The sequence below is a fragment of the Taeniopygia guttata genome, chromosome 18, assembly GCF_048771995.1.
Source record: "Taeniopygia guttata chromosome 18, bTaeGut7.mat, whole genome shotgun sequence".
Taxonomy (NCBI): Eukaryota; Metazoa; Chordata; class Aves; order Passeriformes; family Estrildidae; genus Taeniopygia; species Taeniopygia guttata.
The window spans coordinates 2,198,010-2,221,512 of record NC_133043.1 but is presented as its reverse complement, the minus strand read 5'-3'; the positions used below and the strand labels follow the sequence as shown (position 1 = coordinate 2,221,512).

At 52.8% G+C, this 23,503-nt stretch overlaps 2 protein-coding genes across 2 annotated transcripts in view; one reads left to right on the top strand and one right to left on the bottom strand.

Annotated features, from left to right (window-relative positions):
- Positions 1–199: 199 nt before the first annotated feature.
- Positions 200–17,055, top strand: PGS1 (phosphatidylglycerophosphate synthase 1). The gene is made up of 10 exons (XM_002193103.7): positions 200–1,294; positions 4,941–5,130; positions 5,501–5,578; positions 6,450–6,549; positions 7,184–7,373; positions 7,700–7,878; positions 8,738–9,271; positions 12,622–12,770; positions 14,797–14,939; positions 16,651–17,055. The coding sequence occupies exons 1-9, from the start codon at positions 1,134–1,136 to the stop codon at positions 14,914–14,916; spliced, it is 1,701 nt and encodes a 566-aa protein (XP_002193139.1). The 5' UTR covers positions 200–1,133; the 3' UTR covers positions 14,917–14,939; positions 16,651–17,055.
- DNAH17 (dynein axonemal heavy chain 17) overlaps positions 16,469–23,503 on the bottom strand; it is a 32,764-nt gene continuing 25,729 nt past the window's right edge. The window contains exons 66-79 of the mRNA XM_072937012.1: positions 23,314–23,454; positions 23,003–23,173; positions 22,731–22,853; positions 22,397–22,590; positions 22,139–22,287; positions 21,905–22,032; positions 21,438–21,665; positions 20,720–20,911; positions 19,943–20,122; positions 19,434–19,616; positions 18,604–18,786; positions 18,267–18,410; positions 17,567–17,792; positions 16,469–16,832 (exon numbers count right to left, since the gene is read on the bottom strand). Of these exons, the coding sequence (XP_072793113.1) occupies positions 16,585–16,832; positions 17,567–17,792; positions 18,267–18,410; positions 18,604–18,786; positions 19,434–19,616; positions 19,943–20,122; positions 20,720–20,911; positions 21,438–21,665; positions 21,905–22,032; positions 22,139–22,287; positions 22,397–22,590; positions 22,731–22,853; positions 23,003–23,173; positions 23,314–23,454 (2,490 nt within the window). The 3' untranslated portion in view covers positions 16,469–16,584. The remainder of the gene's footprint in view (positions 16,833–17,566; positions 17,793–18,266; positions 18,411–18,603; positions 18,787–19,433; positions 19,617–19,942; positions 20,123–20,719; positions 20,912–21,437; positions 21,666–21,904; positions 22,033–22,138; positions 22,288–22,396; positions 22,591–22,730; positions 22,854–23,002; positions 23,174–23,313; positions 23,455–23,503) is intronic.

Below are 23,503 nucleotides of genomic sequence, written 5' to 3'. Positions count from 1 at the left end.
CCCCGCCCCTCGGCCTGCGGAGAAACGGAGAGTCCCGGTCCGGCCCCTCGGCGGCCTTCGCCGTCCCCCACCTCTGCGGGGGCAGCCGGGCCGCGGGGTCGCCCTGACGAGGAGTTTGGGCTCGGCTGATGGGGGATACACCGGGGATACACCGGAGTGGGGGTGCCGGTCCCACGTTCCCAAGTTGCCAGCCCCGACTTCCAGGCCAACGTGCAAGGCTGCCGTCAGCCTCGGCTGCGCTTCCTGGGGGACCCGCGGGGTACCCTCGGACTGGAGACAAGGAGGAATCCGCACCCGGGGCTGTGCAGGGGCTCCCGGCTCCGCAGCCGTTCGATCCCCGCGCCCCAGCGCCGCTTCGGGCGGCGGTGGTTGCGGGAGCTCCGGAACGCTCCGCGCGGTTGGGGCTTTGGCCGGTCCGCGGGGCCGTGGGGGCTGGTGGGGCTCCGGCAGGACCGAGGCCGCCCGCTCCGCCCCGGAGTCCCGGTGAGGACGGTGCCCGTCGGAAGGAGCGGCGCCGGAGCTCCCCTTCTCACCCGTTTGGCAGTTTTTGCTTCCGAGCTCGCACACAGCCCGAGCCCTGCCCGTGGGTTTTATTTTAAACAGTTTAATTTGCCTCCCAGGAGCGGCCGCTGCCCGGCAGAGACCAACCCAGTGCGGCAGTTCTGGGAATCGGCGCCGGCGGACCGGCTGCTCTGAAATGCAAACGAGCCCTGGAGCGTTGCCGGGGCGGGCAGAGATAGCGGGGGAGGGACGGGACAGGCACGACGCGGCTCCGGGGCTCTCCGGTGGGACCGGCTCCTCGTTTCGGGACCTGGAGGGGTGACCCGCGGTCCCCGGACTCTGCCGTGCCCGGCGGGGTGGCGAACGCCCGTGACATTGCCGGGCAGGCGATCTGGCTCCGCGTGAGCCCGTCCCACGTGTGCGGACCAGGAGAGCCCCTGCGCGGCGCCGCCGGACAACGAGCCCTTCCTGAGCTCCTCCCGGACCCTCCCAAGCCGCGCTAGCAGGCCGGGCGGGAAGGCGGGGAACAGCGGACACGCCACGCGGCCGGGCCGCGGGGCTCCCGGAGCCGCGGGTCGGGCCCGGGCGGGGCGAGGCGCGGCAGCGGCGCGGAAGCGGAAGGCGGCGTCGCCATGGCAGCGCGGAAGCGGAAAGCGCGGGCGATGGCGGCGGGCGGCGCGGCGCTGTGGGGGCGCCTCTCGGCCTGGCTGCCGCGGGGCCGCCTCGGCCTGGCCGCGCTGCTCGGCCGCCTCTCCGACCGCTTCTCCCGCGGTCGTGACCGCCGCGCCCGCAGGTAAGGACCGGCCGGGACCCCGCCGGCTCTCCCGGGGCTGTGAGGCAGCGGGAGCCCTCGGCCGCCCCCGCAGTCGGTGTCGCGTTACCGGGGCATCCCCCGCTTGCCGCTTCCCCTTTCCGGCCCGGCCCAGCCCCTTGGAAAAGCCGCGCAGGGGTAAAAGGGCGGCCCGGTACCCCCAGGCAGGGGTTGGGAGTCGGGTTCGGCTCTGCTCTCGCAGACCCCTGTAGCTCGCCCCACTGTCCGATCGCCCTCGGGACAACAGCTGAGCGTTATTTCCCCTTCCTTTCCCATTTCCTTGCCTCTCACTGTCACCAAGTGCTGGCCGGCATCGCTTTGTCCCCAGGGCCGGGCGCCCCGCGGCTGTCACGGCTCAGCAGTCGGGCCGGGTTTGGGTGTTCGGCTCAGCCCGCCCGGGCCCGCGGTGGCGGGGGCGAGGTGCCCCGCGGGACGGGGCCTGAACAGGTGCCGGCCCCCTCGGGCAGGGAGACGGGAGCGGCAGCCACGCTGTGCCCGGCGGCTCTCACCGGGGACAGTGCTGTCACCGCGGTCCTGGGGGAGGTGGGTCATCAGTCTGTGTTCCTGCTCACACCAAGGAAATTCTTGCCACGCATCTCTTTTGGTCTCGCCAGTGTTCTTAGGGCAGATACATTCGGCTGAGCCCTGGAAAGCAATCACTGAGTTCACATAGCAGCACTGTAGATCCCCCCGTGTGCTGATGGGTGAGTGGTGAAAGGACAACACCGTATCCTGAAGTTTCACTTCACCTCAGCTCTGAAGATGAGGTTTTACAGTGAATAGGAGTTTCAGCTGCATTGTGAGTTTCTGTACCAGACCTACATTAAAAAAAAAAAAAAAAAAAAAAAAAAAGAACACACCCCAAAAAATCCGTTGTTGCTATTTAGGGTAAATCTTTTTATTCAGAGGGGTTCTGAGGTAGTTCCTTTTGATTCCGTTTTCTCTTTCTGGTTAACTCAGTGATGTGAAGTACGTGGAAAGGGCTCCCCCCTAGTTCATTTTCTGTTCCTCTGAAGCCTGTTTTGTCACAGTGTGGAATTTTGATGATTTCTTCATAATGTTACATGGTTTCTCATAGTTGTGTGTGCGTAGTTGCAAGGAAAGGTTGTATCGGGTAGTCACTGAGCTGGTGTCAGTCGCTGGTGGGTAGAAGCCGGTGCTCTGGGAGCCGGTTGCTCTGTCAATGGCTCTGTGGCTGGAGCAAAATATGGATTTATTTGATAATTCTAAAAGCCATAGGCTCTCAACGCTGAATAAGGTGTAAATTTCACTATTGGGTTGAAAGACCAAACAGTGTTGACACACTGTAAATTACTTAGGGAGTGAAAAATCTGGAGGATGCAATTAGTGAGGATAAATTGACCTGTGCAAAATTAATCTGAATCAAACCAAATAGTGCTGCAGGTTGATGTTCCTCCAAATGTTCCTGTCAGAGTCCAGATGCTCCAAGCTCAATCCGTCGCTGCCTGCAGCCTTCAGAGTTGCCCTCAGAGCTGCCCCTGGCTCCAGGCAGGCTGATACAGGGCCTCAGGCAGGGAGGCAGGTGCAATTGGACTCAGAGTTCCTTGCTAGAAAATGCCTTCTGGGAATCATGTTTCTGGAAAGTGTCTGCTTGGCCACTGGTCTGGCTTCTGGAAGAGTAATTGGGTTGGCCAATGAGACAATGAGGACAGTATTCTTCTCTGTTGATTGTTATTGTAAAATACATAAAATTTGCCACTGCTTTCTCCCTGGGAATAATTCCAGAGGATGTTTGTGACCTGCGGGGCTGGATTAGAGCCCAACAATGCCACTTCTCTGTGGGCTGAGCATTTGGTGGATCCTGTGTTTTTGGATCCAGTGTGAATTCCTGTAGCTCTGTGTGTCATGTTCCCTTGCAGAGATGGAACAGTGGGAATCTGCTCTATGTGTGGCCTGTGAGACTTGAGGTGAGCAAAGGTGTATGAAGGTTGTGCTCAGGTTCTGTGGAGACTTAGGAGAATGTGCCTGAAAAGTGGTATTTCTCATGTCTCTGTTCTCCTTTAGCTTTTTCTGCACCTTTTAGGGGATATTTGCATTGTTTTTAACAACCTGTGCTGGTGATCTCTGTCACTTCTGGGTATTCAGGCTGTGCCAGGTCCACATGATCTGCTAAAACCCACTGTCCCAGGAGTTCCTGCACTGACTGACTCAGATTTCGGTGTTCACGAATAGTCAGTGACAAACTCATGGATTTTACAGGAAACGCCACTATGAACTGGTTTCCTTGTAAGGATGTTTGGAAACCTTGTGAAGATCCAGGGCTGTATCATGAACCAGATGAGTGAAATCATCTTCCTGGAATCTGTGTTCATTTGGGCTCTGGATTGTGGTAAAAAGCCAGAAGTTCCTCGTAACAAATTCTGGTAATGGTCGTGATCAGGTTTCCTCTTGGTATGTGGTGATGGTGGAATCATCAGGATGGGCCACAGGACGGTGGCTGCTTGCTGGCCCGAGGACCTAGTGGTCCTCAGGGTAAGACAGCCACCCTGGTTCCATCCCAAGAAGTGTGGCTCCCATGAGTGGGGTTTGCAGACTGGGATGGTTTGTGTGGGTTCAGGGATGCAGTCCAGTCCCTTGCTCATGGATTCCTGGATCTCATGGGAGCTGCTGCTGCTAATTGTGCTGAAATGTGGTTTTGTCATGCGAACAGACTCCTGGGGGAGGGGGGGCAGGGGGGGTGTTGTTATTCTATGACTGGATGGATTTGCATGTGTGAAACCTTGGAGAGGAGAAGTTGCTGCTTGCTTCCTGTCACCCGCTGTGTGATGCTGGCAGTAAGCTGGTTTCTTCCCAAAGTGACTTCAAAGAAATTAAATTTCTTCAGAAATTTATTTTTGAAGAATGAGTTTCCTCCTGTCTTCCTCACAGGGAACGTGTGGAAACCTCCCCTTTTGTGAGATTTGCAGGGGAAGTTGTGACCCTTTCTTGTGCGTTGCTGGAGGGGGATGGATCCCTGTTGTGGCGCTTGGTGCATTTCTGCTGGGACATAGTTGCTCCTTTTGTGGGTCCTTCTTGGGGTGTGATTGCTCTGCCTTTGCTGGGGCTTGCACTTGGCCACCTTTTTTGCTGTAGATCTATTTTTGGATAAGATTGAGGGGTGGAGGCATTTTTCTCTTTAAAGCAGTGTGATCTTTAAACTTGAAACATGAACTTCAGCCCAGCTGAGACCAAAGCTTGACATGAAGGGAGTGCTGGCTGATGTGTGTGTGATGGAGATAATTCAGAAGTGGCTGGTTGCAGGTACAGGTTATACCAGCACAGCACTGCCAGACACCTGAGCATCCACACTCTCATTTTCTGCAGCTCCTGGCCTCCTTCCCTTCCCGTGTAGTCCTGATGAAGTAGCTGTTTCCCCTCATCTCCATGCCAGCTCAGGGGAGGAGCTGGTGATGTTCAGATCTGTTCTCCCATATTTTGCCTGTGTCTCTCTGTTTCTACATTTGGCTTTGGTGATCCAGATCAGATTATGGACAGGGAAAGGCATTCTTGCCATTGTGGATCCCTGCCATGTATTGGCCCTGGCTGCAGCTCTTCCTTTGCCTGCTTGGAGTCTTGCTGGGAAGCAAAAGTTTCACTACAAAGAATTTCTCCATCTTTCTTTGCACAGGTCATCATGGCTCCTTCTAGCCCCACTACTCACCCCTCCTGTTCCAGTGATCACAGCCCCACCGTGTACCCTCTGTCCAGAAGGAGCACACAGGTTCCAGTGGATTAGGAATCTGGTCCCAGAGTTTGGGATCTCCAGCTCGCATGTCAAGGTGCTTTCATCCCCGGCGGAATTCTATGAGCTCTTGAAGGTAAGGTGTGGGCTGCAAGTTGTAGGAATGGTTTTGATACAATCCCAGTTTTGCAGCTGCTGCCTGATAACTGCTCTTGTATGGAATATGTTTAGCTGCAGGGAGTGTGCTCTTCAGTTTCTCAGAAAGCACTAGTTTCTTTCTTGAATTTTAGATGCAACAGTGGTGCTGCTGTGGCTCCACATAGCTCTGTGTGTTTTACGTCACCACTGTCTATGTGTTACCTTTCCTTCCTCAAGGCCAGGGAGCCAGAGCGGAGATGTGGCTGAAGTTATCCTCCCGGGGAGTGCAGCACTGCCAGGTCTGGGCTGATGGCTCCTCAGGACCAAACACCCCGTGTGAAACTGAGCTTGTTTTTTGCTGCTCCCAGGTGCAGATAAAAGCAGCCAAGCAGCGGATGGTGATGGCCTCATTGTACCTGGGAACAGGACTCCTTGAGCAGGAGCTGGTGAGTGTGGAAGGGTTTGGGAACGCCAAGAAGGGAATGCAGGGGAGGGATGTGGAAGGGAACCATGCTTCTGGTTGAGGTCTGGTATAGAGCCAGGGAACTGCTGCTGCTGCACTTCTTCAGGATAGTTAGCCTGGACCTGTCAGAAGGGACTGGCCTGCTGTTCAGAGTGCTTGGCGGGGCGGGGGGGGGCTTTGTAAAACTCAGGTCATGGGAATCTATCTTTCCTTGACATTTTTCTTGGATGGGATTTGAGCTGTAGGTGTGGGTGCTGTGCTTGGTGATCCAGGTGCAGGACACAGATGAAGGATTGATTTGCTGCTGCATTTGAGACTGAGGCCAGCTTTGATTCATGGTATTTGCCTTTTTTTTGTTCTTTCCTCTGGAAACAAAAGCATTTTTGCCCAAGGGCTTGAGGAGGAAGCCTGGCTTTGGCCAGGTTCTGATGTTAGGAAGCAAATGCCCTGGCAGAGTAAAGATGGATGGAGCCTGCATAGGATTTATGCCCAGCTTTGTCTGGGCTTGCACATAGGATTTGAATTTGCATGTAGCAAACAACCTTGTAGTTAAATAATAAAAATGCAGTGAATTCCTGTCAATGTTTGTCTTTGGTGATGCAAGACTGTGATTTGAGAATGATATTGGGACTTTTCTGTGAACATTAATTGCTCTTGTGAGACCTGAAGAATGTGGACATGTAAAACTGAGGCCCTTTGATCTGTGGCTTTAGGCTGAACTGGCTGTGCTAGGCACAAGGAGGAAGGACTTGCACTAGGGTGTGGGAGCTGTCTTGGCCAGGGTCCCCTGCTGCTGAGCACTTCCCTTGGGAAGTGTATTTGCTTTTGTAATGAGAAGAGAACTCTCTCTACAGGTGTATTGCTTAGAAGAAGCACTGGAGAAATCACTGCAAGCAAAAGGCTCATCCGACCTCAGAGTTTCCATTCTCCTTGACTACACCAGGGGTTCCCGGGGTAGGAATTGCTGCTCATTGCTTTTGTCAGAGCCTGATTTTATGAGAGACAGTTCTTTTCAGAGTGGGTATCTTGGCCAATTGGACCTACTTGCGTAAAGCATGCACATTTCAGGATTGGCCTTTTGTATTCCAGAACTGCATATTCCCAGAAAATCTTCAAGTTGAACAGCTTTTCTTCCAAAAGTAGGTGGTAGGAGGAAGAAGGGCCAAACTACTCTGTGCAACTTGTGTAGTCTTGCTTGGTTCATTTGTTAGTGCATTTGCCCTTACCCTTCATGCTCACTTACATTTTCATTTTGAAAGGAGAATGGGGATTTTTGGAAGCAGCAGCAGCACACTGAATCAGGAACCTGTGGTCATCTGTAGCGACTCTTGTAGATGTGTTACTAGTGCTGGTGAGGCTTGGTTTAGAACCTTGAAAAGTGTCAGACCTGCCCTGTGACTGATTCTGAATGTCATTTCCAATATTGACATAGTACAAATAAAAGTGATCCAAAAAAAACAAAGAAAAAAGGAAAACATGTGAAGTGCCAGTGGATGGGAGGGGTGCTCACCCTGTAACCAGCTGAAGAGCTGTGTCATGATGTGTCTGTTCTGTGTGATCTTTGTGTGAAACTACCTTTCTTTCCCAGGCAGGAAGAATTCTCGAACAATGCTGATCCCATTGCTGCAGCGATTTCCCGAGCAAGTCCGCGTGTCCCTCTTCCACACCCCAAACCTGCGTGGACTTCTCCGGCTCCTGATTCCAGAGCGTTTCAATGAGACCATTGGGCTACAGCACATCAAGGTCTATCTCTTCGATGACAACGTGATCCTGAGTGGGTGAGTCTGGCTGTGTCTGGCCTTGGTGCGGTCGTTTCACTGGCCTTTGGGCAGGGTGTCTGTACTGCCAGAGTTGTCTGAACATGTGGACTCCATCATGATCCTATCAGTGCTCTTCTGAGATGGGAGAGCAACCACAGTTCCTGCACATGAGATTCTCAGATGAAAGCGAGCCTTTCTTAATGGGAAAAATATTTCAAGATTCTGAAGGAAATGGCCAATTTGTGCTTTAGTGCAGCTATCCCAGAGCGAGGCCTGTAGCCTGACCTGGGAGACTGAGAATTTTGTGTCTGTGCTCTGAACCTGTCTCTTCCCTTTCTCTTCAGTGCAAACCTGAGTGATCTGTACTTCACCAATCGTCAAGACCGCTATGTCTTGCTGCGGGACTCTCCCGAGATTGCAGACTTCTTCACGGAGCTTGTGGACGCGATTGGGGATGTGTCCCTGCAGTTACAGCAGGATGATACAGTCCAGATGATGGAGGGAATGGTACACCCTTACCAGGGTAGGAGGGAACTGTCTCACCTGGTTGAGTAATGGGATCCAGAGGAGAGGAGTGACAGCCAAGGTTTAAGGATGACTTAGACTCCATCAGTGTGGGAATTGCTGGGTGTCTGACCATTATTCAGACTGTGGGATGTCCTGTTTTGAGCCATCCAGTACTATAATCAAGATTGATTGAGTTTCAGAACTGGGTCTATTGGAGTTTTCCCAGCACAATGGCTGTCATAGGCTGATTTGACAGGGCATGCAGAGACTGGAAGTAACTCTGAAACAGTCTCAGTGCTGCCTTATAAATGTGCTGCTTTTGGCCTTAAACAAGAACTTCAGTCCTTTAGGAAGTTTTTCTGATATTAGCTGCAATTCCAGGTGCTCTGGGTGTGCATATTCTGAAGGGTTTCTGAATGTGCTGCTGTTGTTGGTAATTAATCTTTTGTAGTAGAGTTTGTTCTGGGAATCAAATGGGAATCAGTTCAGGAAGACTGGGAGCAAGCATAAAATTGGGCAGAGAACGGCAGTGATAGGCCAGTCATCAGTTTTTGTCCTGGCCTTGCACTGCTGGGTGATGTAAGTTCAGGCTGGGGGTGGGAGTTTATTTGTGTGTTCCAGCTCATTATTGGTTGTCAGTGTAGCCTTGCCCTCGTCCTTTCCTTTCTCAGAGGATTTTTTTTTTCAGGCCGCTGCCAATTGCTGAGCATTTCTCTTCTGTAACGTAGCTCTTGAAACAGCTGGTTTGGGCCTTAAGATAGAGAGTCATGTGCACTCTGTGTTGGCTTCTGTTTGTTCTTGTATCCTGGTGACAGAGGTGACACGTAGCTTTGTGCCTGTAGACCTCAGACACATCTCTATGACTTTTCCTGCAGGAGACAAAGTGGCTTACTGTGAGATTGCCAAGCGGAGGGTCATGGAGGTCATCAACTCTGCCCGCACACGGCAAGAGCTCCTTCATGCAAAGACTTTCCACGGCAGCCAGCCAGGCAGCTCCCTCTTACCCCAGCAAGGCTCTCAGGCATCTGGGAGTCTAAAACCAGAACCTGACACCTGGATCTATCCCTTAATCCAAATGAAACCTTTTGGGATTCAAATAGATGAGATGGTCACAGAGACACTCCTGACAGAGGCTGAGCGGGATGCCAGGATATACCTCACCACTGGCTACTTCAACTTGACACAGGCCTACATGGACCTCATCCTGGGCACAAGGGCCGAGTACCGGATCCTCCTGGCCTCGCCAGAGGTCAATGGGTTTTTTGGTGCCAAAGGGGTGGCTGGTGCCATCCCTGCTGCCTATGTTTACATTGAACAGCAGTTTTACAGTGAGGTCTGCTGCCTGCAGCAGCAGGAGAGAGTGCAGCTTCAGGAGTACTCCCGTGCTGGGTGGACGTTCCATGCCAAAGGTAAGGTGCCCTTAATCCCAATGGGTCTTGGTCAGAGGTGGGTGAGAGCTGTGCATTTGGATTGCAAAAGGAGTAAGGGGCTGGCTGGGTGCCAGTCTGGCCTTAACCTTCAAAACACTCCTCCAAGGTTCAAACAATGAGCTTGTGTAAACCTGGAGGGTTTGAATCACTTGCCTTTGCCTTTGGTTCAATACAGGCACAGGGATGATGTGAGAGCTGTCCCTGTGGTGGCACTGAAGCACTGTCGGGATGAGAAAGGTGATGTGAAGGAAAGGAAGCATCTGGATGTGTTTATGATGCAGTCAGTGCCTGGTGCAGTTTCTTGTATCCCTTGGGCTGGTTTCAGCAGGCAGGAGTGCTGACTCTGCTGGGGACCCTGCAGCGGTGTCGGGGGCAGGTGCTGGAAGGGAGCTGCTCCCGGGGCCTTCCCAGCAGGTCTGTGTGGGGACAATGTGAGTGCTGGGGGATTTGCACCAGCTCCCATTCCCAGCTCACAGGGGATGCAGTGTGAGGAGGTGCAGCATGTGCTTATGGGAGTCAGGGCAGCCAGAGGGCAAGGGGCTGAGGAAGGAATATTGGCTAACATGCATTGAGTTAATGAACTCCACCTTTGAGGTCTTCTGTGAGAGCCCCTGGATTCCTGCTGGATACTGTGCCCAGCTCCCACAGGCTCAGCAGGGTGCTTCAGCTGGAGTGTTTGGGCTGTGATTACAACACTGGCACTCCAGCCATTCCCGTTTTGAGGAGAGCTGTTAGTAGGAATGGCTCCATCCCCCTGCTTCTCACAGGGGTGCTCAGAGGGAGCTCAGAGGTGGTGGGGAGGGAAAGCTGCCGAGTCAGCCTTCTCTCGACTGTCGAAAATCCCTGGGTGCCTGTGTTGAAATGACAGATCTCAGAGTGCTCCTCCCCAGCATGACTGGGAGTGCAGGGAAAACCCTTATCTCCCACAGGGCAGCACGAGGGAGGGCCCTGCCTGCTTGCCTGGGGTGTCCTGTGTCTTTCAGGATGCACGTGCTCGAGCGATCTGTGGTTCCCAGGTTCTGCCTTCGTTGAGCACTGCTAACTCCCAGTGGGATGTGGTTTGGCATAAACTGAGCCCAGAAACGAGGGCTGCTTTTCCCAGCTACCAAAGTGCAGATGGTTACCGGTCCTGTTTCGGCCAGCCAGGCCTTGTGGGACGGTGCTTTGGGCTCTGTGCTGTGTGGTGTTTGCTTGGGAAGGGATGCAGGGCTTGGAGTTCAGCAGCTCCAGAGCGTAGCAGGAGGGACAGCTGGAGACATTTGCTGCCTTGTTTCCATCCCCCTTCAGAGTGCTGGGAGGGTCATGTGCAGCTCCTCTTCTGGCATGCTCTGCCCTTGGCACACATTAGACTCACTCCATTTCCTTTTGCAGGAGTCATGTGGTGTGGCAGAGAGGACAAGGACAGAAGAGGGAAGGGAGGAAGCCTTGGAGATGTGAAGGGCATGTGCACAAGGAGCACATGGAGCTTAGCTCCTGGCTGAGGACATGAGATTCCCAGCAGCAAACAGTGCCTGTTGGTGCTTCCTCTCTGGGCTGAGACATGAGACACCCTTGAGTCTTCCATGGGTTCCCCAAACACTGGGGCTGTGCTGCATGCTCCTCCTGGTCCCCTTAACATGTTTGTATCTGCATGCACGATATCAAGTGGTGCTCCCAGGAGTGTCTCTCCTGGGTGCCCATGCAGGTGTAGCAGAGCTCTGCACAGATGGGGTACATGTCTGAGCAGGACTGCCAGCAGCTGTCCTGGTGTGACATCCCAAAGCCTACCTGCCGCTTCCCTGGGTGTGGTGTTGGGGGTGACAGGGGTACATCCCTTGGGATCAGGGTCCCTTCCAAGCACGTTGTGGTGGCAGGGTGCTGGGCAGGTGGCTGTGTGCTGTGAGATAAACCCTATCACTTCTATTGACTGGCACTGGGAAGCTGTGCTTCCTCTTGCTGGAAGGTGAGTCACTGTTTGAGCAGATCCTGCCAGATGGCCATGAAACCAGAGACTTGTAAAGGCTGTGAGACTGCCACAGGACACTTGGGAAGGCAAGGAATCTGTTCCTCATGCTGCTGCTTGGGCAGAGGTCCAGCCTTTAGCTGGCAGGCACCAGACAGCCCCTGGCAGGGTCCTGTTTGGTGGCAGAATGTGACAAAACCTTGTGCCATGGGCCCGTGGTGGGCTGTCCAGCCCCGCTGTGGTGGGCTGAGCCTGTTGGGGCTGGAGGTGCTGTGGCATTAGGGCAGTGCCAGCTCTGTCAGTGTGTGCTGTGGGGGCGGGGAGGAGCTTACAGGAACTGGCAGTGAATCGGCAGTGTCTTACTCAAGGCATTCTTGGAACTGCTCTGGGGCTGAGTTGGGAAACCTGCTGCTATTTTAAGGCCGAGGTGGTTTTTATGCTACGGGTTCTTTGTTGCAGTCTGTGTGAGACCAGCCATGGGGATAAGCCTCTACCAGGGACTCACCCAGGGCTCTGCTGAGGAGAGCAAAGGCTCTCTGGCTCCATTTGTGCAGAGTGACCACACAGCCTCTCCTTGGCAGCAGTCCTGATTCTCCCGTGGCTGTTTCTTCTTGCCCTGCTGCAGTGGTGTGCTTGAGAATAATGTGATGTTTCCATCTTTCCCTTGAAAATCTGTCCTGGGCTCTGTCCTGCTCTCTGTACTGGCAGAGCTGTGGCAGCTATGTTGGTGAGTGGCAGTGGGGGCCAGGTGCCCTGGCAAGAGTCTGATCTCATCCTTGCTGGCTCCTCTGGAAGTGAGGAAGTGAAATAATTTGCACTTCTCATCTGTATCACTTCAGAGTGGCATGTGAATTCACCTGCCAGAGCTGGGAGATGCCTCTTCATGTCATGGTCCTGGGATGGGGGTTGATCCCTGGCCCTGGGACAGGCTGGACAGACTTAGCCTGTCTGGCTGGGATTTTGGGGCTGGCTCCTTCCCTGGAAACCTGTTTATCTTCTCTGAGCATTTCTGAATTCACAGTGGTGCAAAACAGCCTCTTAGGCAGTGACAGGACTTGCTCTGAGTTGTTTTGGGGCTGTGCATTCCAGGGGTGCACTGGGGGTACCACAATTCCAGTCAAAACACTCAGATTTGGGCTGTGCCAGGGCACCCCACACACCCCACACATGGCACACGAAGCACACACCCCACACATGGTACACACTGCACACACAGCAGAGCAGCCCTGCAGGTCCTGCTAGGCTGCTCTCTGCTCTCAAGCTCCTATACAGTGTCTGTAATCCACATTTAAAGCATTTAATTCACTCTGAGTGGAGGGACCAGGTGAGCCCACCCTGGCCTCTCCCTTGGCTGTCATGCTGCCTCTCTTCCTCATTTTTCCTGTAGGCCTCTGGCTGTACCTGGCAGGGAGCGACCTGCCCTGCCTGACCCTGATTGGCTCTCCAAATTTTGGGTATCGATCAGTTCATCGTGACTTGGAAGCTCAGGTTGCAATAGTGACAGAAAATAAAGCCTTGCAGCAGCAGCTCCATCAGGTAAGCAGCAGATTCCGGGAATGCAGTGGGGATCTTGTACTTCTGGGTCTCACAGGGAATGCTGAGGACGCAGTGGCAATAAAAACCTCCAGCTGCAATAACTCAGAAGCTGCTGGAGCAGCTTGGGGAGTCCTGAGGAGCTGTCAGTGAAGTCGCTATTGATGAGCTGCCTGCTGCAAGGACCCAGTGCTGGGAAATGAGGCAGTAACGGGAAGGAATGTGTGTCCCCAGTGACCTCGGGTACCAGGAGTGCTCAGGGCTGCATGTGCACAGAGCCTTTGGAGGACCTGCTGACTCCTCTGCTCACTAGCCATGCTGCACCTCTGAGCCTTAACCCCAGCATTTAAGCAATTACCCAGGGCATGGCAGGTTCTGGGGTAATGAGGCCGGGCCCTTGGAGTGTCTGAGCTTGGACTGGAAAGGGTTTCTGGACTGGCTGGGATGCCCATGAAGTTCTATGATAAAATCCTTATCTTGAATAATAATATGACATTATATAATCTTGACACAAACATGTTTAAGTGCTTTGATATCCAATGTCCCAGGGTTTTTCTGTGCTGTTTTTAATTAGGCAGCTTGTAATGCTCAGCAGTTCTGCTGCTGCTCTGAATCCTGCCTGGTTCTCCAGCTGTCTTGACTGAATCTTCTGCTGGAACTGACTGTCCCAAGTAATTTCTCCTGCAGTGTTCTGTTTCAAAGCAGATGTTTGGTGCCGCTGTGTGACTTGGAGACCTCAGAAATGCTCTGTGTGAGGCAGGTGCTGGCAGAGTTGTCTGCAGGATCAATGGGAATTGCCCTCTTGCATCAGGGCTCTTCCCTGGGATGAGTCAGAGTGTATCTAATCAAAAACAATTCTATTACTGGAAGAGTTGCTTGAGTATTTCAATTCATATCTTGCCTCTGCTTGTTTCTAATGGAAGGGGAAAATCAATGGAAATGTGACACAAAGGAATTTTCTCACACAGGGCTGCAGTGATCTCATTCAAAGGGCTTTAAACCATTCCCTATTGCTGGAAGCTGATTCTGAGATGGGCTGTGTGTTTACTTTCTGTGGTCTTTTTTAGAAGACTTAATCCATTCCTGGGATGCTGCCATGAAATCACTTTGCCTATGTAATGTTCAGTTCCATTTTAAAAGTGTGTGCTGAGATTTGGGAAGAAATGGGAGTGGTCTGGGTGTCTTTGGGTGCTTCTGTGAATGAACTGAGATTGATTCAGGGAACTGGCCTTGCTCCTGGTGCTCAGATCTCACCATAATGGATGGTCATGGAGCAGAATCCTCACAGCAGGGCTGACTATAGTTCTTAGAGTATTGGAAGGCTCTCAAATTAGAGTGAATTGGCAGATTAATATCTTGGTTCATCTTTTTGGTGTTACTTTCCAGTACGTGGTTCCTGCTTCCCTGTTCCACCCTGAATTTAAATAGTGCAGCATTCTGCTGTTTGTGACAACTTCGATTATAAAAAAAGGTGATGAAGAAACTTCCAGGAGCTGTTCTGCTCCTTGTTTGCCTGCAGATCCTGAAACCTGACTGTCTGTGCTAAAAGCTCCACTTACCTGTGATCAAAGCATCGCTCTCACGTGCTGTGCGCGTGTTATCAGAAGGGTGGTTCATTTCCTCCCTCAGCAGTTGGGTGCACACTGTGGGGGCCCAAGTGTTTCTGGTAATTTAGCTGAGATCACGACTGCACATTCATCTGTAAACACGGCGCCTGAGCTGTGTCTAGAAAGAGCTGCATAAGCCAGTCCCAGGAGGTTTGGGTGAGGTTTCCTTTTCTGGCAATTACAGCCTGGCCTTGAGGAGTTTTCTGAAACTGAAGCTCAGCTCATGCAGCTGTGGAGCACAAAAAGGCAAAACCCTCTACCCTTGTTCTCTGTAGAGTTTTAATTGCAAATTCTTGAGGAGAAATGGTGCATTCTTATGGCAAGATCCCTGGTTAGCTTTATCTGAGAATTGCTTCTCTGAAAGACCATTATGTAAATTAACACTTGGGATTTACTGAGATTATGTTTCTTCCCCTGTTCAGGAGCAAGAGCAGCTTTACCTCTGCTCAGGTGTGGTCTCAACATCAACGTTTGAGCAGCCAAGTCGTTATGTGAAACTGTGGGTGAAGCTGGTGACACCTTTGATCAAGAATTTCTTTTGAAAGAAGAAAATTTGCTGCTTTGGGTGAGTTTGCTGCCATTGTGGGGAATTATATTGCACTGACTGTAGTGAATAGCTGCAGTGCTCTGTCATGAAAAAAAGATTTCAACCATTAGCTCATGGACATGCAGATGATGTGGAGAAAACCAGGAACCTCTCGATTCTTCTAGGGTACTGGCTGCCATGAACTGTGCTCAGTGCTCAGGTCCTGACTGGGTTTTGTCTAGTAGAATTTCTGGAAGGGCCATTGGCAGAGAACCCATACAGTGGTATTTTCCATGCATGGAAATAAAACTCCCTTTCTGAAATGTCCATTTCAGAGTTTTGCAGAGAGAGGCAGTGTTTGTGCTGTTTTGACCAGCCAATAGGAAGCATTGCTGGAATACTTTAAATGTTTTATCTTTGTATCCAGTCAGGGCTTTGCTTTGCCCCTCTAGTGTTGGTTAACAGTTGGTTTTGCTTTTCTGTTTGTGGTGTCCTGGAGTTCCTGATGGTTCCACTGCCCTGTGACTTGACCCCTTGTGAGCTTCAGGCCATCACTCCTGCCTGTTCCTGTGCTGGGCACAGTCTGTGCAGCTGGCACTGTGTGCCGGGGTGCTGCGTGTTCCCACATCTCTTTACTTATCTAATGACAGCCACCCCTCAGCAGGGTTTGCCTGGCTCCTTCACTTCAGATATGTTACAAATGTCTTTCATGAGTTGTGAAAGGGCAGGAGAAGACTTTTAGTGCTGGTGTGGGTTTGGGATGTTTCTTGCTGGAAGTAGGAGGCTTGAACCATAACATCCTGCAGAGAAGGTGTTTGGAAGCCAGGTAAAAAGGTATGGGAGTGCAAGGTAGGGTGTGAGCAAGGGTTTCTGATCTGGCACTGGCACAAGCAGGATATCTGGCACTTGAAAAAAGCTGATGGTAAGTGTGAAACTCAGTCGTAACTGATTATAAATACTGTTGCTCTATAAAGAAATGAGCTGCTGTCTGTGTCTGCTCTTGGTGCTTGTCTGACTGTGAGCTGTGAGGGAAGTTTGAGGTAACTGTATTTTAGAACTAATTGTTCAAATATTTCACAGGATGGGAATTTGGTGAATTGTTTTATGCCAAAAGGACCAGCCTCGCCAGATCTACTCACCTTAAAGTGTATTACTGCTGATACAAATTATTTGTTGTGAAGAAAACGTTGAGTAGGTTCTGTACCCTAGAAATAGAAATAACATGCTTCAGAGAGGAACCTGTTTGCAGCTGGACCTTCTCTGGGCTGTGGGTGAACTGGACCAAATCTGCACCTTTCTTCTCCTGTCTGCTCCAGCAGACAGATCCTCCATGCAGGAGCGTGAGGAGTTTCTGCTCAGTTTGCACTGAGCCATCACACAAGGAGCTGTGGGAGATGGAGAGCCAGAAGGGGGAAAGGAGTCAGGCCACTTGTGTGCAGTTGTTCTGTCTGGCTTCCCACGGTGGTCTGGCTCACCAGCAGCACCACGTCAGAAACCACCAGTGGAAAACCAGTATTGGCCCTGAGAACCCCGTGTGCTGCGAGAGCAGGCTCCACACGGCAGCGCTCCCAGCACTGGTTTTATTGATACTTTGCTAAAATGGTTCTGGTACAATCAAACATAGACTGAGTTACACAACTTGGAAGTTCTTACAAGTACTGCTGTTTCCCATTGCCATTAAAAACTAGGCCTCTAGGAGCAGAGCCACACCAGCCAGGACCCACTTGGCTGCTTTTTCTTTTGTCTTCAGGTTGAAGGTCCAGACGTAGGTGGGCCCTCGCATCCGTGTCTTGTAGACGGGACATTCGTAGACGTTGATGGTGTCCATGCGGTCCACGGGGATGGCTCTGAGCAGGATGACCGGCATCTCGGGCGTCAGCTCCTTCATGCGCGCGTCGGCGATGGAGCCCGAGGGGACGTCCCAGCGTGCACCTGCAGGGGCCACAGGTGTCAGGGGACCCTGATACCGCTGCAGGCTGCTCCCCAAGGGCCTTTCTTCACAGCTACTCATGGCTGGGAGCTCAGAGGTTAAGGTTGGGTGGAGTGGCTCGGTGGTGGTAGTCTGACATGTTCTCATCTCACTGTGACCCAGGACTGCATTTGCCTTACTGTGTGTGGGATGTCTGAATAAATTCTGTCCCCACCCCTCCCTTCAGCATGGCTTTATGTGGGAATTGCAGAGTTCAAGGTGAACTGGCCATGGTGGGATCTGTCACATGCTGTCCCATGTGCTCTCTGCTTTTGTCTAAGTGGACCTTTCAGCTGCTTTGCTGAACTGCCTCCTTCCCTCTCATTAGCAGTAATTACCGTGGATTTAAGTTTCTCAATTTGTCTTACTCGAGCATCAGCTATGCTTGAGAACATATGTATTCACAAGAGCCCTGTAGCTCCAGGAGTCACAGGGTTCATGGGCTGGAGCCTAAATTGCTAAAACACACATTTCTGGTTTGGAAAGGCTGTGTGATCCAGGCAGTGCTGCCCTCAGCTGGCGGCTGAGCCTGGACCCAGATGGACCCAGATGGACCCAGGGCTCCCTGCTCTGGGCTGCCGCCAGCGCGGGCAGAGCAGACCGGCCAGCAAGTGCTGACACTGCTCGGCTGCACAAGGGACACGTGCTGAGCTGGGCCTGCTCCGTGTCTGAAACACCTCAGAGGTGCAGGTTTTACCTTCCATGAACAGCCCGTGCACGTAGGAGCCTTCTCTAGGGGGAAATGTTATTTCCTCACGGGTTTTCTTGGTCACATCCACTGCCAGACACATCTTATCCAGTGGCCACTGCTTTTTCCTGGCTGTGGACTGCATGATGGCTGTGAGGAAGGACTGGGGGTTGAAGAATCCTGCCAGCCACACTGTTGCAGGCAGCACAAAATCTGTTGACCAGACTTCCAGTTCCTGGAAAATAAACCAGCAGAGTCCCTTAGGGTGGAGAGTGTGCTGTGAGCTGCAGGACAGTGACAGAGCTGATGCTTTGCTGTGCATAACCCAAGCTTCAGCTGATCTTGCAGAAAGGAGACTGGCTGGAGGTGGTATGGGAGGAATAAGCAGCAGATTCCCCTGCAGCAATGAAGCTGAAACCCTGAATTCATAGTGCAGAAAATACTGCTGTTACTTTTTAACAAAGCCAGTTTTATGAATATTTTTGTGGGACACTCAGAGTTGTAATGGGGGGGAGCTTCTACGGTGATGTACTGTAATGGGAACCCTGGTCAGACTTGTGCTCCCATTCCTGGAGTAACAGCCCTTTTCAGGTATTTCAGGCTGGTTAAATTGACACTGAGAAATAAACCAGTTACCAATAAACCAGTGCACTGGTGGGGAGAGTCCTGGGGCACCCCAAGCTCTGACAGTTACACACACTCTGCTCACCCTGATCCGCAGGAGCAGGTCCGCATACCAGTTTGCCAAGCTGAGGAGGGAGGGGTAGGCATAACGTGTCCATGATTCTGGAACGCTGTCATAGAAGAGAGCGTTTGACAGCTCTTCCATCTCGGATGTAATTGTCAGCTCTCCCTTTGAAAAAGAGAAAAGTCCAGGCAGTGTCACCTGCAGCCAGTGGTGGGACAGCCTGAGGGATGTGTGTGGGCTCAGGGAGCAGAAGGCTGGGGCTGCCCGGCTGCACCTGGCACAGTTTGATGGGTGGGAGCTGCAGCAAAGGCAGAGAGTGCTGTGGAATACTGGGAGATGATCCAGGCCTGCTGTGTACCTGCAGTCCCAGGTCCAGCTCCTTCAGCGAGCGCCTGATCTCATTGGTCAGGATGTTCATCCTTTCACATTCCTGGAGGGCTACAACAGTGTATGGGGTTTTTTCCTTTGCCTTTGCCATCATCTCTTCCATGTTGAACGGCTCCGGCAGCTGCCCAATGATTTCATCCAGGACTGACTTCACCTGAAATGGGAATGCCATAAACTGCTCTTGCCCAGAGAAAAATGCTGCAGCTTCCATTTAATTAACTTGGTAAGACTTTTTTCTTTTTCTGCGCTGGTGTTTTCTTTGTACCTCCTCCTCTGTTACTAATCCTCCATTCTGTTACTAACTGCTCTTGGGTCTTAAAAACTGTAGTTCTTTTTTGATAGCCAAGGTAAGAGACCTGAGGCCATGGAGGCTGTGAAATTCAAGTGTAAAGTCCAGACAGTCAGGAAGAAGACTAAAAAACATTCTTTTAGTAGTTGCTTTTGTGAATGGAGGTTCCTCAGCCAGCTCCATCTGCTGAGGAGTCCCACGTAAGCCACATGTTGCCAGTGGCCCATCGGGGGTGAGGTTCCTGGGCATGCTGCCAGCTCTCTCTGCACTGTGTTCCACCATCCCTGGGCTGATGACCACAGTGTGGCTAGGCTGGAATCACCACCCTCTCTTATCCCTTCCTGCCATGGGGCCTGCTCTTTCAGTTGTCTCCAGACCTCTATCTGCCTCCCATCTCTAGCCTCGCAGTTGTCACCCTTAAGAGGTTTTTTTTTTCCCCACAGTAATTATTTCCCCCCACCTTAAACAAAAATCAGTTAATTTCTACTATAAAGAGACAGGACTGGACTCACCTGTTCCTCTCGGGAGACACCTGAGCCTCCAGCAGCCTCAGATTCCTTGGGCTGCAGTTCCAGCACTGTGCGGAAGAGACGGTCTGAGGTGACGGTCAGGAAACCCATCTCTGCATTGGGGTGCAGGCCATACAGGTGGGGGCTCTCTCCTGGCAGGTTGTCATCGATGTACTGGTGGTAGGCCTGAGCATAGGGTCAGGGCCAGCGTTAACTTGGAAGTGCAGGCAGAGGAGCCCAAAGTTCCCTGTAACCTTGAGAACCCGTCATCACTCTTGGGACCCTTCACAGCACCTGCCCATGGGCACAGAGGCTCTTCTTTAACTTGTGTCTCAGCCAAGTTTTTCCCTTTCCATCTCAACCACAGGAATTACTTTTGTAGCAATTCTGCACATTCCCAAGAGGACTGACACTCTGTCCCTACATTCCCCTTGGTGAACAAGAGGGAACATGGACTCATGTGTATTTTTCCAGAGCAGGGGTTTTCTACAGCCAATTGCAAAGTTTCTTACCTCGTAATCCATGCGGGGAGGGATCATAAACCCTGGAGCCAAGGACACGTCCCCGTCCAGCATCTCGGGCTGGACATACTCGCTCAGGTACGTGCGGCACAGCCGGCGGTCCCAGTCATCAGTGATGTGCCCCCCGTACATGATCTCCCCAAAGAGGTACCGGAGGTCATCCCAAGGTACCTGCAGGGAGAGGCTCAATCTGGGACTCCGAGGAGGCTCTCCAGGAGTTCCCCATGCAGCCACAGAGTGGTGGCTCCAGGATTGACCTGTGCAGGGAGATGATAGTCCCTGGACCCACAGAGGTTTGGGAAGAGGGGTACCTCTTGGTCACCCACAGATTTCTCCTTGTCCCAGTATGAACACAGCCATCTGTGGTTTGAATCCTGTCTTTTTTCCGACTAGCACTGATCTCATCTGTGAGGGCAGGTCTAAAGGTGAGACTTCAGCCCTGCTCACTGCACCTGCATTCTTGGAGCAGGTTTTGCTTTTTAGGTGGAACCACCCACCAACCACCAAGGCACGGCTTGGGGCCGGCAGGTGGGCCAGGGCAGGCACTTGCTCTGGCTGGTGCCTGGTGCCTTTTTTCAGTCATCTCAGTCAGGCAGAGTACTCGTCCCCTTCCCCTGCCTGAGTGTGCAGGAGCAGGGGAGGAGCTGCTCCTGGCCCTGGGCTTCTTCCTGAGATGGTGTTTGTGCTGCAAACCGGTGAACGTTCTAAGCAAGGCCAATTGTTGCAGTGTTTGCTGTGCTGAGGAGCAGTCACCTCGTTGTCCCTCACCTTGGGGTTGGCCTCCAGGTAGTTGTGCAGGACGTTAACGGAGACGGTCAGGTCGCCGTTGTTAAAGGGGTACGACCTGTTCCAGCCCTGGGTACCGAACCTGCGCCGCTCGGCCACCGCTGCGTGGAAGTAGCAAAGGGCAAACAGGATGCACCTGAACTCGGATTCTTTGCTGCACTGCTCCAGTGTTTCCTGCAGAGGAACAGTGAGGGTGGGTTGCAGCTGAATACTGCTGTCAGATGCCCCTCTAGTGAAGAACATTCATAGGCAAAAGAGAACTGAAAATGTTCATTAGAAAAAAAAAGGCACACAATTGTATTTTAATGATTTGCTAGTTAGTAATTTTTGCACTCATTTGTTTATGAAGGATTTAGGAATTCACACCCCATTGCTCTGCTGACAGCTGAGACAGCTTATTCATAGCAAAACTGCAGCAGCTCCAGGTTCAGTCTCAGGAAAGGCACTGGCAACCTGGCACTTCCCTGTGTTGGAAAACCTTGGGCAGCTCTGGTTACCCCTAAATCCCTGCCAGAGGGGGACTCTGGGCACTCCAGGAGGATGTCCTGGCAAGGGCTGGCTCCAGGTGCAGTGTCCCTGGCAGCGGAGACACCCCTGATGTGCTCAGCCTGTGGAACCCTGAGAGGGGATGAGCCGTACCTGCTGCCCAGAAGGGCTCGAGGAGGCAGCTGTGGGAGGGTGGGGGTGGCACCGGGGGTACCTGGGTGAAGAGGTCGAGGGCTCCGTGCAGGTTGGCACGCATGCCTGTCGGCGGCTCGCTGGTGATCTTGATGGAGTTGTCCAGCAGCCCCTGTGGGATGATGTGCGTCTCGGGGCTGGGGGCTGGCTCGGCGCTCATGAACAGTCGGTACTCGGGGTGGCTTTCTAGGCTGTGGTGCTCCACCAGCTTCTCCAGTGTGCCCAGCCACCGGGCCACTAGGTGGATGTTCTGCAAAAGAAACTCTCTGGACCTTGAGAATCTCGCTTCCCCCCCCACCCTGATTCCTACTGTGGCTCCACAAGGGGAAGGCGCTGGGTACAGCCAGCTAGCCCAGGCAGTGTCACTGCCATCGCCAGCGGGGTGACCCTGCATAGTGTGCCTGGATGCTGGCAGGACTCTGTGCCCTGGTGTGCCCAGCTGCCATCAGGGCTGTGTGCCCTGTGGTGTGCCCCACTGCCCCCACCCACCTGCAAGATGACCCAGTGGCCCTCGGCAGCTGCCACCTCCATGGCGTGCTCTGCCACAACCTCCTGGCCTTGCCCCAGCGATACGTTGTGGATCTTCCCATTGTCAATGGTGAAACCCAGCCTCATGCCTGCAGGGGAAATGTCTGCAGTCAGTATCAGTACTGAGTGGGTCCATGCAGTTCTGGCCACTTGGCCAGCAGGGCTGGTGCCAGTCTGGGCTGGGCAGTGCCTCACCCAGTGCCTCCACATCCTTCAGTGGGTCAACACCAGGGGAGAGGATAAAGAACAGGGGTGAGGAGGGGCTGCTCTCCTTGTACACCTCAGAGAGATCAATGCTCCTTCCTTTCACATACTTGCTTCCCATTTTCTCTTCCACAAAATTCCTACGGAGAAATAGAACCATCCTGTGAGATGGGAACAGTCACTGGTTGCAGCTGGAGAGGTGACACTTTGGGGCTCTTGCAGGAGGGCCCTGTGCTGGCCACCAGGTACCTGATGGCATAGGTCATCCTGTCAGGGCGCAGGCAGCGCAGCACACACAGCTTCTGCAGGGCTGACTTGTTCTTCCAGTCCATGGGGAACACCTCATTCTCTGGTGCCTCCATCTCCACAAACCTTTTCCATCGCTTTGCTGAGCTCTCAATGTCGCTCTCCAGGCTGCCAAACTCTTCCATTTCTGAAAGTGCCTTCAGGTTCCACAGAGAAAGAATAAGTCACTCCTGGGCTCTGCTCATCCCCAGGGACCCCCTGCAGGTGACCCTGGACCTGCTGCACTAGGGGCTGTGCTGGCATTGCCTTGGCACAGTTGGTGACTGCACAGACGCACCTTGACAGCACCCCAGCTCTGGTTCTGCAGGAAGTCCACAGGGGACGTGACGCCAGTCTTGGAAGGGAAGCGCAGGAGGAAGTCTAGCTCTGCTGGGTTCACTTCTTTCTTGAGGGCCAGGACCTGAAATTTGGGAGTGCAGTGTCACAGCCACCCAACGCCCACAGCCCCAGTGTGAGGGGTGAGAGGCTCTGAGCATCCACAGCAGCACCAGAGAGAGAACAGGCTGCCTAAAGCCACGTGAATGCCTGTTGTACAGCAGGAGAGATTACCTGGAAGGCAACCTGGGCCAGGAAGATGAGTTTGTCTCTCTCAAAGAGGCCCTGTGCAGTGTACACATAGACTGAGTAGGTGATCTGGTCGGTCAGGTTGATCACCCTCTGCCGGGTGTCGTCGCTGGGGACTGCACGCTGGATGGCTTTCTCAAAGACCCCATTGAAGGCCTGAAGAAGATCCCAGCAGGCATCAGCATGTGGCTGCTGGGGTCTTGTCAGCAGCACGAAAGCTGAAACACTGAATCTCCATGCTCCCCCACCTTTGTCCCACCCACAGATATCTCTGTCCCTCCTCACTCCCCATCTACCTTGAGAGAGAATTGGTAGATGGGGTTGATCTTGCAAAGGTCACTCAGGATGAAGTACAGCAGGGATGCACGCTCTGCTGCTGGCCGGTAGTTCTCTCTCGCAACATTTATTTGTACTTCAGTGACTTTAGCTTCTTTTACCTGGAGGTGCAGTGGGATGGGTCTTACCAGAACCCCATCACACATCAAA

Excerpts from the sequence above, each read along its gene's own strand:
- PGS1 (XM_002193103.7), top strand. The coding sequence starts at position 1,134 with ATGGCAGCGCGGAAGCGGAAAGCGCGGGCGATGGCGGCGGGCGGCGCG. Across the intron at positions 5,579-6,449 it reads GACTCCTTGAGCAGGAGCTG|GTGTATTGCTTAGAAGAAGC; the intron begins GTGAGTGTGGAA and ends CTCTCTCTACAG. Across the intron at positions 6,550-7,183 it reads CTACACCAGGGGTTCCCGGG|GCAGGAAGAATTCTCGAACA; the intron begins GTAGGAATTGCT and ends TTTCTTTCCCAG.